Source organism: Pelecanus crispus, chromosome 2 (genome assembly GCF_030463565.1).
Source record: "Pelecanus crispus isolate bPelCri1 chromosome 2, bPelCri1.pri, whole genome shotgun sequence".
Classification (NCBI taxonomy): domain Eukaryota; kingdom Metazoa; phylum Chordata; class Aves; order Pelecaniformes; family Pelecanidae; genus Pelecanus; species Pelecanus crispus.
Window position 1 is genome coordinate 17,800,075 of NC_134644.1, and position 17,739 is coordinate 17,817,813.

At 46.6% G+C, this 17,739-nt stretch overlaps 1 protein-coding gene across 1 annotated transcript; it reads right to left on the minus strand.

Moving 5' to 3' along the window:
* Positions 1–345: 345 nt before the first annotated feature.
* Positions 346–15,119, minus strand: JCAD (junctional cadherin 5 associated). The gene is made up of 3 exons (XM_075706148.1): positions 14,821–15,119; positions 4,398–8,050; positions 346–380 (listed from the first exon to the last, which is right to left on the minus strand). Exons 1-3 carry the CDS (start codon positions 15,117–15,119, stop codon positions 346–348), a joined length of 3,987 nt encoding a protein of 1,328 aa, XP_075562263.1.
* Positions 15,120–17,739: the final 2,620 nt, after the last annotated feature.

Consider the following 17,739-nt stretch of genomic DNA (forward strand, 5'->3'; position numbering starts at 1 on the left):
AAGCTCAAAAGCCTCTCTTCATGTATTTCATCATCCCCGCTGAAGACTGAAATAGAGTTCAGATAAAAACTCTTTGTCAACGGTAGGTATTAAGTCCTAATGCTACAAAGCCAGATGATTCCAATGCAGAAGTCAGATTTTTCTGTGGTCTCCGCAACAGTTTCAGATATGAATAGCTAATTCCTAGTGACAGTGGTAAAGGCATTATGAGCACACCATGAACACCACAAATGGAGGCAATTTCCAAGCATCAAAGAACAAAAACCAAACAAAAAGCACCCAGGAAAAAAAATCAGTGAAACATTCTTAGTAGAGCAGAAATCTCTATTCTCCTCTCCGTTCATCTCACACCTTTTCAACTTTGGTGGGGTCATATGTATCTGAAAAAAGACAAGAAAACACTATTAATAATGTATTGTGAAAACTATTCAACATTGCTAGCTGTGGAAATGAGACATCTTTTCCCTAGTTGTTTATTAAAAAAAGAAGCTAATACTGGACTTACAGCCTTAAAGATACATACTACATTCCTGACCCAAATTCTGTTATTTGCACCAGTGTAATTCGGGAGCAACTTGTATCAAATGCACACAGATGTAATTTGGGAAACCTTGAGTAGGTAGGAACAAGCACACTGACTGCTAAGTGATTATTTCTAGTTTTCAGATGCTTTGACAGGGAGAGAAAAACAGAAGATTTGCCCCCCTTGTACTGAACACTGAGGACAGCTTAAATGCTTTAAGCATCCTAGCAGTGTGTTTAAGGCTGGCTGAAGAAGTGATGATGCCATCTAGTCATCAGGGTCTTTTCATTCAGTTGCAAATCCTTGGTTTCAGATTAATTCAACAGAATACAGGAAAGCACAGCTGCGCTGCATCACTATGGTCAGACTGTCTCGCTTCAGTCTGCAAAACTGCAGCTCACGTTTTGAACGTTATTCACTAAAGTGCTGGACTGGCTTACTAACATTGGTCTTCATTTTCAGCCTACCTCTTGTCAGTTCACAGGACAGACCACACTTTGTTTTTCTTTTCCTGAAGCCCTGAGGACACTCTTCTATCAGATTTTTTTAATTGGATTTATCCCAGCAATGGCCATGAAGTGAGCAGATACGAGCCTTTTTGTTCACCCTTGTGACTCTGGGGTAGGATTGCAATGAAAGGGCTTTGCCTTGTGAGATCTGCCTGCCCTATGCCATCACGCACGTCTGACTTATCCTAGGCTCCTTGGGATGCACCGTCACAGCATGGAGGAACCAGGGCTGCCTATGGAGGAGTCTGTAGGCACACAGGGGCCTGGACAAACCAGCACTGCAGCCCGGGCTAATGTGTGCTACTTGCTGGTCTTACGCAACCTGGGTATCTGTGCTAACCTTAAACATCCCTCCTGTAGGCTGTACTCCCACAGCACTTGCATTTAAACAGCTGAGCATGAAAACACTTGCACAAATAAATATCACACTTTGGAGTAAAACGTTCACCCTCAGGACTTTTGTGTTGATGTGAGTGAATGTCTTCATTCAAACAAGTATAAAAATCCTCAGAGGGAAATTTTTACTCTTGTGTGCAACTGGTCCATCTGCAGCATCCAGACTCATATCAAGGGGGGACTGGCTAAGAAAGAACTTCTGCATTTGGCGCCAGTGGGTGGATTCCTGGTGCAGGATCCTTTATCGCTTCTCTTGCCCAATCTCCTCAAATTGCTTGGCCAGCCAAGAAAGGAGTCTGTGCCAGCTACACCTGTTTTCGGAACTGCTTATCACTATTCAGCCTCTTCTGGTATTTCCAAACTTCAAGAACAGACACCACATGAATGCAAAAAGATCAAGAGGAAAGAAGATTTTGAGGGCTAGTGCACTCCAGGATAACACTGCATCTTTCTAAGTTTAATGCACTGATAGTGTGGGAAGATGCCCCTACAGCAGTAACATTTTTTCAACTGTAAATATTTTGCCATCTAAACTGATAGAATGTAGAAAAATTCTGAACTGTTCTGTGTGAGGTTGACCTAAGAGTAAAAATGGATTTACATTTCAGAAACCTGATTTTCCTAAGGCCAGAGACATTCACACTAATAGAACTCCCCAAAATTGCAGGCGCTCAGTGTTTTGGGGAGTGGTGGCAGGGAGAAGATCAGACCACAAGACACAGAGCCTTGGCATGGCTCAGATTATTCCTTGAAAGGTTACCCACACCCTCAGCACCTAAACCAAGGACACAAAAGGGCCAGACTGCCAGGCTATGTCACTCTTCTGGGGGGGACAAACACTGGAGTTCTAGCACTGATGCAGAAATGTTTATTCAACATTTGGTTAAGCTCTTTTGGAATGCTCCCTACAGGAACAAAGCCAGATCAGCAGCCTCATGGAAGCAGTCTTCAAACAGTAAAGGAGAAAAGACATCCAGTGCATTTGGGAACATTTGGAGATGTTCTTCTAATGGCAGTATTTGCATAGTAAGATGAGCTTCTCGCACTGAGTTTCGGCACAGCTCTTACTCCGAGATGACTGTTCCTCTGCCAAGCTGCATTATACATGTGAAAGCCTGTTTCTGCTAAGGCCTCTAGCCTCTGTGACAGGCCCAGTCTGCAATTGTAAGACTAACATCACCCTACAAATAGAACGGCCTTTAGCAATATTTACTCTTTAAAAGCAACAAATACAATAGTTTTCTGGGGTTAATTCTCATTTTGGCTTTCAGTGGTACCAGTGAGCTAGTCTGGAAGTTGGAGTGAGGGTTAACAGAGAAAGACACATCATCAGGCCTTTCTACAAACATGAATCTTCAGTCCTGCCCCGTTAAGGTAAGGTGAAGATCTTGTGGCCATCAACAAATTCGGGTCTCTCTGGATGGGAAGAGGCCAGTGGAGGAGATGCCTTCCGGCCGCGTGTGAGTGCGTGTTACCCCGCGGTACTGGCTGAGCACAGCAGGAAGGGACATCCACGCTATCCAGGCGTGGGCAGGGCTGTACGCCTGCGAGGGAACTGCTGCAGTGGGAACACGCTGCGGAATACAAGCCTGGCGTTGTCAGCAAGAGGGATAAATTTAGACCTAATTTACTGCAGAATAACTCTCCAATAAAACACACACAATCTGTTTTGATACATCCCTGAAGTCATGTCACCACAACAGTTATTTTCTTCACTCCAGCAGAAACCCCAAGGGAGGAAAGCATATGAAGTGCATGTGGGGCATACTAGACCTGATGGGTACAAGGGAGCTGAATTAGCCTGTTTGGAAAATCTGGTCTAGAGAAATACAGTTCAGAGCAGAAAGAGGCACAGACCTGTGGGATACAGAAAAAGACACGAAGGGAAAGGCAGCAAGACTGCAGTAGCCAATACTTAGAACTCATACAAATATTTCTCTTCAGATGGAAATACCTAAATCCACTTTAAAGTATGCTCCATTTACTGTCAGTCCCTCTGTACTGGAAAACTGTGAACAGATTTACATTGATGAGGTTTAATGAATAACCTGTGCAGATTTCAAGGTAGAGTGTCAGCTGTTGCAGCGAGGATGGAAAAAGGAAGGAGGAGGTTAATACTAATTTAACAACTTTCACACCATACATTTGCTCACTCCAATTAATTTAATGGACTAGACAGGTGGCCTAGGAGATTTATCCCTCTACACAGATTTACGGCAACAACTGATTTTCAGTTGTTCAGCACAATGCCATATGAAAACAGTTTCAGAGAGAGAACAGCTCATGTTACTTTGGGGATGCATATGGACTACAAAAGTTTATATGCTTTTGAAAGATGAGGAACACCAAAAAAAAGTAAAAAAGGTGTTCACTGAAAACGTCAACTTTCCATTTGACCTGGGGATAACAGTTATTCTCAACATCTGATCTGGAAAATATTCATGAGAGAGAGAGAGAGAATTTTCCAGGCCCCTTAATGCAGCCATTTCCCAGAGGCTTCACAGAAGAACATCAGATTTTTATTTTTAGTTTCTTCTGAACTCTGATATAGTATGTGTCTACCTAAGTATTAGAGAGCGAAAAAATGGGTATTCAAGGAGAGGCTATGATTAAATCATCACGTGTTCCCAAACACTGGCACTAGAGTGACTATCTTTGAACTCTGCTGTTTGAAGCTGACCGTTCCCTGGAACAATTAGACAGAGATAAGACCTCAGGGAGTGCTCCAGTCTCTGTGAATGAGTTTCAGTATCACAAGTGAGTTTTACAGTAACTTTTCCTAAAATTGGATCAGAGAACACTCATGTTAGCTCTTCCACAAGGAGAGCAAAGGGGGTGGCAACCAGACGGGGTAGTACCACCTACAGCCTGTTACTATTTGAGCAACTTTATGTGGGCATAAGCAAACCGATCATGCCCATTACATAAGGAAACAGTACCCACTTGGATCTCCCATAATAGGGTCTTACCTAAAGAAAAATCTCTGTTGATCTTCTTCTTGTCCATTCCACCTAAATATCCGTTTTCACTGAGAGAGATAACACGCTTGGAAACAGCCCCTGAGCTTGCCAGTTTGCTTCCTCTCTCCTCCTGTACCTTCGACAGCTTCTCCTCGTCTACCTCCTCTCCCGAATCTGCGCTCTTAATGCTCAGACGTCTCATCCGGGACACAGAGTCAACTTCTTTCATTCGCACTAAGCGATCCATCGCAGTCCGGCTAGGTGGAGAAGTGAGCTTGCCTTGGAGTGTCTCTATCACTTTCGAGGTGCTTCTCACTCTCTTTTCTGAATGCTGATACACAGCTGACTTGCAAACCAAATTTTGGTCCTCACCTTGGCTAGGACTTGCAGGTTGTTCAAGAGCTTGCTCAGTTCCCAGTGTTTTAGCGCTGGCTTCCTGGTGAGTGGTCTGGCATTCATCAGGGTATAAGGATTGTCCTCCCGCTCCAACAAAGAGAGCACTCTCTGTCCAGCCACACTTTCGTCTGCTTTCATAAGAATCATCTTTTTTTCCTTCTTTGTCACTTACTGTGCTCCCTACTGATGACTCAAAGTCCTGGGTGCCATTTGCAGGGCTAGTGCCTGGCTGGGACCCAACATGGTCATTTGGAAGGAGAGACTCTACTGCTATATCTATACCTAAAATCCTTGCAGCTCTTGCCTGCAATGACTCATTCACAGGGATTTCCACTGCATTTGCATTTGAAGAATGATCAGAATTGTTAGCACCAGGTCCTGGGGCTACATCAAGTCCCACTGACCTCAAATCTGGCTCAGAGCGCCCTTGGTTCCTCTTCGTTAGTGACAAGCGTACTACTGAGCCTCTCTCTAACACCGTATCATTTGTGGGAGTCGCACCTTTGCTCAGTTTAACAAAGTCTAGGTAATTTTGGTCTTCACTCATCTCCTGCAAGACTGGGTTATTGAAAGGATTACTGTGACATGAACTGCTTGGGCTACTGGACAAAACTCTCTTGAGAGGGCCCACGCGAATTGGCTGCTTGCTTGTTCTGCTCTTGGCTTCCCCCGTCGTCATTTCTGTTATCAGACTTCCATCTGCTGGCCCGACTCCTTCACTGCTCCCTCCTGGCTGCAAGGAGCCTGGAGAGCCAACGCAGCCTGGCTCACCACCATGCTCTGCCCCCATGCTCCAACTTTCAGACTTACTTTTAACTCTTCCTGACTTAAATACAGGCACCTCTGCCACAACCGTTTCCGGTTTCCCACTCTGTTTTGGCTCCTGGTTCAACTTCTCATTTCTGGACGCCCTCCTCTGCGTACGGACACCTGCCTGCAGAGAAGCTGCAGCACTTTCCAAATCTTCTTCACTACTTGTGCTCTCCTCCTGCCCTTGCAGCTCCTTGTTAAAACTTTCTAGCTCGCTTATTGCATCCCAGGGACGGCGACTTACAGGCTTCAACAGGAACTGCCCAAACAGCTCTTTACTGTTGCAGGGAGTGCCTGCTTCTCCCTTAACTACATCTCCCTTGGAAAGAAGGCCAGTTTCCCTCTCCTGGGCAGGCATGGGCTGGCTCTGGTGGGCTTTTGGGCAGGGAGCCTGAAGGACCGAGGTGGCAGTCCTGGAAAATGCACTGTTGCTGGACTGGCTGAGGTACATCTGACCCTTCATACCATAAGCACTCTGTCTGCAGCTTCTCTCGTCAGAAGGTAACCCTGTCTGTTTTGACCCTATTGTGGATGCTGTACATCCTCGGAGCTTCGGAGACAGCCGTTTCTTACTATTGGGCTGCCCAGGCTTTGTACCATGGAAAAACTGTGGGCTTTTAGGTTCTTCGGTGAAACTGGTCTGTGTCTGCTGGTCTTTGTACTGATCACCTGGCCAGGAGCCAGAGTATTTGAGCTCTCTGTGTTTTGTAGGCTGAATAAATCTGAGGTCATTCATTTGTTTGAACTCTTCTGGTCTCCACAGCTCTTGTTTTTGTAACTCATTTTTATTGGTCATGCTTCCTGTAAGCGCTTGTAACTCCAAGTCCGTTGAAGACATACTTAAGAGACTTTGTTCTTGCAAAGCCCCATTGTTATCAAACCCATTCTTATCAGGGCTCTGGGTTATGTTGTTGTTCCTATCTGTATCTGGCAGATTGGATTCTGATTTAACTGGGATAGAGACCAAACAAAATATAGTTTCATTCATTTTTTTCTTTGAACTCTTTTTGCTCTGCATCCCAGTTCCAGGTTCAAACTTTTTCACTTTTGTAACAGTCTCACAGGTGCTGTCCATATGTGAATTTCTTACAGAAAGTTTGCCTTTTGTGTACTCCGTGCTGGCTTCGTTACGGGGGCTGTGATTAGTTGTGCTACAACTGTCTCTTTGGTCCGGCAAGGCACAATTTTCCTGATCTCGGATGGATGGTGCCAACCATCTGTTGCTATGGGTGGAGCTGTTGGAAGTTCTTTCTTCCTTTGCAGAATTGGACAAGGTTGATGCATCCAAAAAGGCACTGTTGTACTGTACTTCAAGATCTCTCTCTTGCAAAGTACCAGAACTGGGACTACATGCATTTTCAGTGTATTTAGTGTTGTCCTGCAGACCTTCTGGTGGTGCAATTTTAATATGTCGTATCCGAGGGTCATCAAAAGGAATATACTGAACAGAACGCAGGTAGTCAGTGGGGCGCCTTGCATGGCTTTGCTTCCCGTGAGGAAGATGGTTGTCTTTGCAAGCGTCCCCCTCCACTTCAAAAGTATTCGCAGCTGGTTGTTGGCAGGGGACAACCCGCTCTGCAGGACCCTGGTGATCGCTGGTGGTGTATGTATTGGTGTTAGGCACTTCATTTTGAGGACGTGGGGTCACATTTTGGTGAGGTGGGGATTTGTAAGAAGGAGGAGGTACATAGACTGGGGGCTCCAAACCAGAGTCTTGAATGCAAGCATCTTGCCTTGGCTCATTAACTTTGGCTAAGTGGGGGATGCGTTCGTCTTTCTGGTAGTGGTCCTGGAAACCCGCGGTTTCTCCAGGCGCCCTCGTCTGCCGCTGCAGTTCATAGGACGGAGGCTTCAGAGGTCTCCCGTACTTGGGTTTCACCAGGGGAAGGAAATGGCCTCCCGTTTCGTGGTGCTTGGCTGGTTCCACACTCAGTCTGTTTGGGGGATAGGAGGGGGTTTTAGTTACACTGAGCGAGTTGTTACTGTTGGTCAGCGAGGGCATTTCCACGCACCTCATGCTCTCCGGCGAAAGGACCCTCGGCAAGGACTGCGATTTCCCCTTGTTGTGGGTGCTGAGTACATTGTCTCCCAGCGTCAGTGAATACAGCTCTTGAAGCAGCTTCTCCCTGTCACCCTCAGACATTTGCCTCCCTACCTTTTTTGGCTGGTTCCAGCTTTCCGTTCCCAGACTTTGCCATTTGCAGTCACCAGGCACTTCACAGCTCTCCTGCAAGCCGCTTCTTCTGACGTACCCTGCACCCGTCCCCACCTTCAGCTGACTCTCCTTGGGGTGCCGGGGTGCCCCCGGGGCTGCAGCCAGGCCTTTCATTTCCACACCGCCTTTCTGGGAATAGCCCAGGAGTACGCTGAAGTCTTGTCCTCGTCTTCTCCAGTAGGCAAGATCTTTATCAGTCTTGGGCTGGGAAGACCATGCTAATTGAGGCCTGTCATAAACCCTGAAAAAGAAACACAGCATCACAGGCAGTTTGCAGAGATGCCCTTTCTTTCCCTTATGGGTAAGGCCATTAGGAGGTCAAATGTTGAGTTATGCCAATGGGGTTTGTGTAATCTGCAACTAGATGACTGTATGATTTTAATGAGAGGATTTAAAAGTCAGTCATTAACATGAATAAAGAAAGGGACTGATGCTCTGCTGGCATGTTGTTAGCTATGCAAAGCTGTTAGAAAGAGAAGCAAATGCACACAGTTACATGCTGTGCAAACATTCACAGCCCTCCTCGATGGACACCAGAAAACCAGAAACGATTGTGTTGAACTTATTTCTGCACTCCGCTACATCAACATCTGTAGGCATCAATGGGACTACTATGGTACGCAAGTTTAATAGGAATCCAAAGCTAAAAAGCAGAGGTAGGGAGAACAGGTACAGGGCTATTTCATAAGATATATTCTGTAAGAAGCATGATTTGCATCCTAGTACAAGAGCTGAAATTAAACATGTCATTTCCAGTGTTGATTCCTGTTCATCTTTCAAAGGGAATAAATTTCTTCCAAGTGCTTTGGCTGAAATGATACATGCCACAACAATGGTGATGTATTGGCACAGTTCTGAATAAGATGGAACCAATATTTGAAATCTAAAATACCTCAAAAGAAGTATAACACTGTTAAATAAAAGAAGGATTAACTCCGGCAATCTATTACTGAAATCTGAAAGACATTAGACATTTTATTGCAGATCAGAAATTCAGAACACAGATTTACATGAATAGAATAGGTTCTTTGTGTGTTCTGAACAGACTGTAAACTATTTAATATATTACTGCTGAACAAAATTGGTACCTTTCTATATAAACAATTAATCTTCTACTTGAACTGTGTTCTGCTATTCTTGTACCTAAGGTGTCCAACAATATAACTGCCTTTACACTATGTAGCTGCCACCAGCATATGACTGAAAAGAAAAATCAAAATTGACAGAAATAGGACAAGTATATAGATAGAACGCAAGAATTTCTTTCTCTTCCCTCCACCCCAAGGTATATAAACAGTGTCATCTGGCACTTTCTTCCTAAAAACAATGATCTATTCAAATAGTAGTTTGTGAAAACATAATACAATTCAAAATTCAGAATGAAAACGAAGCAATCCAGATCCACAGCAATTTTCTTGTATGTATGTTAACTTCACCCTATGACTATAAAGGTTTAAAAACCAAACTGGGATAAGGAGCATCTTGTTCATATTAATTCAGCTGGATTAAGACTTAACATCTGACAAAACGTTCTGCCTCTGAATCACAAAGTACAGTTCAAGTGCTGAACCCCAGGAAGTAACAGACTTCTTCATTAATCAGTGATATAACCGGACACCTCCTATATTGGAAAGTTGATTGCTGTAACAATGAACATTTCCATGCCTCTCTGCATGTGGAAACATGCAGCTGAACAAATGCTGCCTTCTTCTGAGATTATCAAATCTACCTTTTCATCTCATCCCCATGCTGCTATGGCACCATTTGTACCCGCGTTTACAAAACGAGGTGAGAAACAGGGTCTAGCAATAGTGAGGAGGGAATGGACAGATTGCTCTTTCTGTTTGATTTTAACCATCATTGTAAAAGGGTCTATAGAAATCGCAGGAAGTACAGAGTCATAGATTCCAAGATCAGCAGAGAACGTTACAATTATTTAGTTTGACATCTTGCTCAACGCAGGCCACCAGACTTCCCCGAAATGATTCCTGCTTCAGTGGTAGCATGTCTTTTAGAAAAGCATCTAAAAATCTTGATCTTTAAATTTCCAGAGATGTTGTTGCAAAGCTTAATTCATCATTAAAAAAATCCCAAAGTAAAACCAAATTTTTATCAGCCCAAATATAAAAACATTGGGGGAGGGAGGTATGGTAGACAATAATACTGAGATTTGCAACAATTGCAACTAACAGGACGGGAATAGCATGGGCTGGATGTTTCAAGGATTTAATAGGAAATCAGGAATAGGGAAGGAAGCATTACTCGACTCTTTCCTAGGAAACCACTAAAACAGAAGAGTTTTGGTTAGTTTGCTTTTTTAAAAACGAACAAACCCCAAACTCGGACACTCATTGAAGCCCTCAATTAGCATTAGCCCTCAGTTAGGACAGCTTCGGTTACAGAAAGGATGTTCCTCCTTTTATTAAAAGCTGTTTAAAAGATTAAATTTATTTTGAAGATTAATAGATTAATAACTAGGCTCCAGCAATAAATTTCTGAACACAATACAAACCACTGTGACCTGTACTCTGTCGTCATTGCAACGTGAACGTAGAAAAGACATTTAAAAGGAGGTATTTAGAGTATTTCAAACCTGATCTTTTCTATGATCTATTCAGAAGGTGAACAATATCAATCTCTCCAGCTTCTGGCTCAGGCACTAGAGATGGTTACAGAGACAGCCTGTTTCCCGGGCCCCGTGAGCCTCTGGAGAAGGTGGCACTGCACTGCGCAGCGGGGAGAGGATGCGCCACAGCCTCCCCAAGGACCCTCCAGCTTCGCTCCAGCCTGAAGACTCCCCTGCTCCCAAAGATGGAGAGTGGCTGCTGCACACCTGCGTGCAGCAGGCATGGCAGGCAGGCAGCAGGGCAGCGCAGCACAGCCACGCTGCTTGTGGCTGCAAGCGCAGAATGGCTCCTTCCAGGATATACGACACTTTTGGGTCTTGCAGTCAAATGAAGTGGTGGGAAGGGGAACCGCCCAAGAACCACCCCAAGTTCAAAATGCCTCACTACAGCCTCAGCAATGCTACACCTCTGAGAGGCGAATGCCAGTCATGCTGCAGCCTCTGCGCCCATGGCATATTATCAATGAAGAGACCGCACAGTCCCTCCTAGGAGCAGCTTGTCTCTGACCGTGCCACTACGCAATTCTGTCTCAACTCCATGATGAAACAGTCCTGACGCATGAAGGAATGCACAGCCTGATACAATGGCTTGCAAGTGCTTCACAGCTGGGAGGGATGCCAAGGACGGAGTGGTCCCATGGGACCAACCAGGAAGATTTAAGTGCCAGGGATAGAGCAGTCCCTTGGGACCAAGGAGGTAGATTTTAACATTATGAACTCTTTTCTAACAGGTCTGCTTCTAACAAATATCACATTTGCTGTCATAAAGTGCTTTGAATTGATTCTCTATAAAATTAATCCAATGAAAACTGTTTAAGAAAATAAACTATTGCTAGCTTTCTATTAATTTTAGGCCTCTGCAAGAAACAAGGCCATCAGTCCACCCTGCACCGGCTGCATGACTGCATTTCACTGAGCTGCCGCTCTCAGAGCAATGGGTTGAAGCTGCCCATTTCCCTCAGGGCAATGCTGGACCAACAGGACCTTGCGTGACCTGCAGAATGGGGCTAGAATTGAAGGAGCATGGCACAGGCTATGAAGTCAAAACCCTGCAGAAGGAGGCCACTGCAGGGCTATCTCACGATACCGTGGGAGCTCCTGTCCCTGTTTGTGGCTGCCAGCATGCAAGCAGTAGGCATTAGGCACCCAGTAGCTCAGGGTGGGTGAGCTGCAGGCACCGGGACAGACTTTGTGCCCAGCGAGGAGGCACTGTTAAGAAATTTCCAGGATTTGGCAGCAAGGGGGAAAAATTTTCAGAGGGCTGTTCTGGACACTGGCAGCTTCTGTTGGGATCCTGTCCTCACATACACTCTTCCAACCCTCAACGTTGGGAAACACCTGTACACTTCTCTAATTTTTCCAGCAGGTAATCTCATTAATAATGCTATCTATTTATCTCTGAATTTGCTAGCTACCAACATAGTTCCTCCCACACAAATAGCTAAACAAAATGCCTCTTCTCTCCACTCAGAAGAGAAGCAGGAGGGAGTTCTCCTTCTGTGAACCCTCTCATCTCTACCCATAGGGTCAGCTTTCCCATTTTCTTTGCCTTGTCTCCTCTTCAAAACCTTTATTATGCGGCCTCCTAACTTAACTCCTTGCTCAGTTAAGCAAGGACAGCCAGGACAGCCCTCCCACCACACTTTGCCTGAACAACAACGGGATGGAGCAAAACATCACTCCCCCACTCTGCCAGGGCGTCTCTCCCTGCCTTGAGTGTGGAAGCAAGCAGCAGCATCGGGCGGTGTGATACGCCCATATGCAGTTGCTATGAAGCCTCTCTCCTCCTCAGCAAGGACTGATCAGCAGAACTATCCCAAAGAGTGGAGCATCACACCCTGCCGCCATGAAACACCCTGAGCCCTGCAAACCTGTCTGCGAAGGCAGCAATGAGGTGGGCAACATCACTCGCTTCTGTGGTGTTTGAGGGTGATTAGTTCTTCTACATCAGTGGTCTGAGTATGAGTGTGGTGTAGATAATTCCTCATCTGAGGAGCCTGAGTCATGCTCTGAATTGCCGTGGAGCTGGTCAAGATCTGTGAAGGTCGCTGGGACACACACTGCCTCTTCTGGCCTTCTGCCACTGCGCGGCACTGGGAAGGCAGCGTCAGGAGATGGCTGCAGGAAGCCTGTGATGCCCAAAGAGCAGTGTCTTTGTGCTGGACTTTGCTGGGTGGTTGTCCCCTTTTCAGGCCCAAATGGTCCCCAAGTCTCTGCACTGTGCAGTTCTGTCCCAGCCTGAGAACCAGGAACCTATTCCCAGCGACGGTCCAGAAACCAGACAGCGAGATCAAAATCCCTGGTGGAGTTCACTATGGCCCACCCGTAACAGGCCAAAACACCCCAAAGCGGGCCATCACAAAAATCTTCTCTTCCATTTCAAAATAGCTCATGCTTGCATGGCAGCCCCATACCTCAGATGCTTCCCCAGAGCAGGGGAGTGGGTCTGGAGGGGGACCCCGGAGCTCAGCAGCTGAAACACAGGTGCTGCAGCGCGGAGGCTGCAGCCAGCCTCGCTGGATCTGGCCCAGGGAGCTCGCCCCTCCCTCCCTGTACGGGCCAGCGGCAGTGTCACGCTCTGCACCGGGGTACCCTGCACGCCCAGGGGTGGCAAGAAAGGGATGGCTGATACAAAGGTTGCCCCTTGCTCATAGTTGCTAGTGCCTTGTAAAGAGTTCCTAATAGGCTCACAGTTTGCTGTAACAATAATAGTAAGAAAAAACTTCTATTTTTGTGAAAGTGTGACAAAGCCATTTCCAGGGCTGCATTACCCTATTTTATGGGGAAAAGCCGCTTTTTAAAACCAGGATCTAATATTTAACCACTCTGTAGACTGACAGGTTTCACCCCTTGCATTTTGAGATGTTAAGAGACATCTAAACTGTCAGAGAGCATTATTTTGCACTTAGCCCACACCAGCAGTTACAGACGCCCCTGCCACGTCCGAGGCGTGGGGCAGACGCGCGAGCCCCCGCAGCGGCACCCACAGAGGCGGGGGGGGCAGGGAGGCAGCAGCCCTGCCACGCCGCCGTGCACCCGCGCAGGCTCTGCCTTGCGGGGTGCGGGAGCAGCGGCGCTGCGGTCGCTTCCAGCCTTGCACAGCCATAGCTTCTTCACACCAGTTTTTTCTCCACACTGTAAACTCTGCTCCAAGGCCAAGCGTCACCTGCCTTGACACCCCTGCACACTCTCTTCCCCTACTTAAAAACCTTTTTCATTCTTTTTCGGTATGTTTTCTCACTTTATTGTCATCCAGCTTGCTTCACCCAAAATACACCAGAAGGATCCTTCCTATTACCTTTAAACCTGCGTCCTCTCCTTTCTTCTCCAGATGGGGTACTTCCACCTGGGGACCTTGACCGCAGCTGGGACCCGCTGCCCCAGGACTGCTTTACATCTCTTCCTGCCCATTATCCCAGCTGGCAGCCAGCAGCCATTCCTGCTCTGGGCAAGCAGGCTCACAAGGGGAAGAGATATGAAGGGAAAGAGCAGACGAGCCCAGCAGTCAGGGGACATGTGCCTTTGCCACGTGTTGCCAAAGGTCCTCGTAAGAGGACAAGCTCCCAAGGCGACAGTGTTTTTCCCTGCTTTCAGTTTCAAGCCCATTCGGCAGGAGGAAGGGGCTTTTCCTCATAAACCATCGTCACACTTGGGCTGGCTTCCAGTCCTGCTCTAGCCCCTTTCCTTTGTTCATCGGCAGCACTCAAATAGCCGCAGAACAATGGCCGAGCCACGGCGTGTACACACAGCTCTTCCTGCCCAGCCTGCCCCAGCCCCAGCGCGCACGTACTCCGTGTTACGCCAGCCGCAGTTGTACAAGCACGTCTTACGGAGTGACCACAAGAGCTTCCACTGGCTTTGAGCTGTTTTAAAAAGAAACAAACAGGCACCTTCTCATGTTTACTCCACGAGGGCGGCCTTAAAAAACCACTGAAGTCCTTGGTGCATGTAGGAACACCCACCGACAGCTGCACATGGCTGAACCTACAGCAAAAACCAGGGTGCGTACGTGGCACAAGAAGCTGGGTTCAGTTTTTTAAAACCGAAGAAAGGAAGAGCTTTTGCCCCCTTTTTTTACTGTTCTTGGACTGAGCTTTTCTAAGCCCACCAGAAAGGCCTCTCTGATACAGATCATATTAATAAATGAAATTTTCCCACTCTCGGCAACTTCCCACCACCCCAGTATTCTCAAAGGCCTCGCTCTAGCAGAAGGTGAATGGATGTGCCACTGCTTCATGTGGACTTGCAGTGCATGGAAATGGTCACTAGCATGGGAGCAGGAAAGGATCACAGGAAGACGGTGTCAAGGGTTAGGGTCATGCTTAGTTATCTGTCAGGACAAAAAAGAAGAGATAGCAAAGCCATGGCATGATGCTGAAACTTACCCCCCTTCTGAAGTATGAAAAGTGGACAAACCCTGAAGGTCATGGTGGTAACCAGGACCTGCTTGCCTCCCTTGGCTCCCATGGCTGCTTTCAGTGCTGCTCGAGTTGGTTTTCACAAGAGGTTTCTTGCTGTATGCCCCGGCTCTCGATTCTGCCTCAAACCCATTCAGTGTTCTCTGAGCAGATCTGTTCCCTGTGATTTCATGCCGATATCCATCATATCTGTTCTGATATGAAACAGGGGGATTTTTTGACAATTTGTATCCATGAGAAATCAGGAGGTCCTCGACACTGAACATATTGTGCTGGTTTAACTCACAGCTGTGCCATCAGAAAGCTCCTTCCAGCAGGACCCATCACTGGAAAACAAAACCAAAAACAAACAGAAGGCCGCTTTAAACAAGGAAAGATATCTTTGATCAGCTGGTAGGCTGCTGAAGCCAGAAGTCTCATCCCCTGGCCTCAGTCTTCCACCCTTATAATAAAATAGATGAAGCAAAGTGCATGCAGATGCTGATGAATCATGTGCTGACCTTCCCTAGACAATACACCTCCATGCACTCAGCCAAGTAGCAGATGCCATGCTGCTGCTGACTCAATCCGTTTCGCTGAAGAATTCACTGGTGATTGCAGCTTTCAGATTTCACTAAGTGATCTCAAAAAAATCTTTGCACCAGAGGCAAGCCCACAATTTGAGTCAGGCATTTCCTTAAAAAACAGTTTTTCCCCCGTCACGGAGAGGTGTGCTCTGTATTACGTGTTAAGTTTCTGCAGGAGGAGGGGGCAGATTACAGGGCAACATGCCTCTCCCTACAGCTCTGCATATTCCAATTAAGAAAAAATGTTCACATGAACAAAGACAAAATATGCATGAGAAAAAAAATGAATTATGCAACCACATGAGAAACCCAGGTAATATCATGCAATACCCCAGTTGAACAGTCCTTTTTACAGATTACTTTCATTTTGGCCTGGGTTGCCCTGCTCCTCAACTAGAATAATACAAAACCTAAGATTTCAAGTATGGTCTATTTTTGCAGCACACTTCCACTGCGTAAAATGACTGGAAACAACCTGAGATGCTTGTGTCTATTGTGTCTCAATGATTTCCAAGACATGGGACAGTCAAGATTTTTCTTCCCAGTGACAGCCCTCAATTCTGCACTGACTACAGCAAAGATTCAGCAAACTGAATTAGTTGGCCGGAAACAATCTCTATTGTCTATACCATTCTTGCAGCTTGTTATTGCAATTACGGAATACCCATTCTTCCAGAGTTTTAAAACGAGTGGAAGGTAATGATCTATTCTGTAGGTTGTGCACAGTGGACCCATTCTGGTACGTTCCTCCTTGCTTGAACCGTGTTACCAGAAGAAAGAAGGAAAAAAAAAAAAGGTGCATAAAGAAGAAGTGAAACACACAGAAATAGATTTGTTATGTAAAACATAAAACACTTGAGATTATTTTCCCTGCATGAAGAGTTCATTTAACATGCCTGGTGAGTAGTGTGTGTCCTTAGTAGTAGCAGGTCTACCTGAGGGACAGGAACCCAGCATTGGCAGCTGCTCAAAAGGAGATCATGCAAAGCAAGTGCATTTTCTACACTGGGCTCTAACGCTCTCCTTGGGCAAGAAGAAAGGAAGAACTTTGTTCACTGCTGTTTGCTTTAGATGGAGCAAGTAGTGAGATGGCTGCTGCACATTTCTTAGTACTAAATCTCTCAGGCTACATATACACAGGAGTTGATGGGTTGGCTTAGAATATAAACCAGTTTCTGTGGTGCAGCACTCCATACATTATGGCCACTTTTTGCCTATCCAGCGCCCCATCCATTTTCTGCTCCCGCCCTGTCTCCTTGATGCTCTGTAGACTGCGGAGCCAGTCCGTCCGGCTGCTCCGGGCCAGCCTGGTGTGCGGCTCCCGGGCACGCAGGGACCCTCCAGCCGCCTCTGCCATGCGCAGCGGCCACGGCACTCGCCTGAGGACAGCCTGCAGTCTGGAAAAACATGCACAATTTTTATACAGAGACAGAATTTAACTGGTAACCTGGAACACTGCAAAAGCAGCTTTGCAGCCTGAGAGCCTGCTGAGCACTTAAACTGGTTTGTCTCTAGAGCTTAATGAATCTCTTCCCTTTTCACACATGTAACACTACACACCCTTTAAAAACAGAGAAATAAAGCTCTGTGCCGAAGATATTTTAGGAGTATCCCTTGCTAGAACAGGACTCCAAATTCCCAATAAGTGCTCTGAGTAAGCGAGCCAGCAGTAAGCACAAGCAGGCAGAAAGCAGGGAGGACCAGGACCCTTCCCTCTTGGAAGGAAGGGAAGGCTTTGTGGATTATTTTTGAATGCTGACCTAAAAGGCTGATTTTCCATCCCTCCTCTGCCCCGGACCGTGCAAGGAGCCAGGTATGAGCAGAGCAAGTGGAACAGCTGGCTGCTAGACCTGTTCAGCCTCTAACAAGAGAAAGATCCAATGTGACTACCATAAACAGCAGAAAGCCCATCTGAGTGCTCGCAGGTGCAAGGAAGAAATGTGCTTTTCCTGCTATTATTGTCAGGCTGGCTTGGAGTGCAGCTTAACCCTTTCTCTGCTGCCCGCTGCAGCCGTGGGGCCATCAGAGAGGCAAAGGTGAGTGGGCGAGAAACCTCCAGCCCATGCAGTTTACTCTAATCCTCCTTTTGGCACTGGTGGTGAAGAGCAACAGGGTGGAAATGAACCATGAGGAACTGGTGCAAGCGTCTCCTCCTGCTTTGCAAACTTATCACGTGTGGAAGGGAAAATTCTGTGGTGCTACGGGCGGTGGGAAGACCCGTCTGGGAGCGGGATGCTATCACTGTGCCCATCGCAGCTCTGCAATGGGAACAAACAAGGCAGAGAAGCCTGCACCCCTCTGCCTGCAGGACATCAACCAT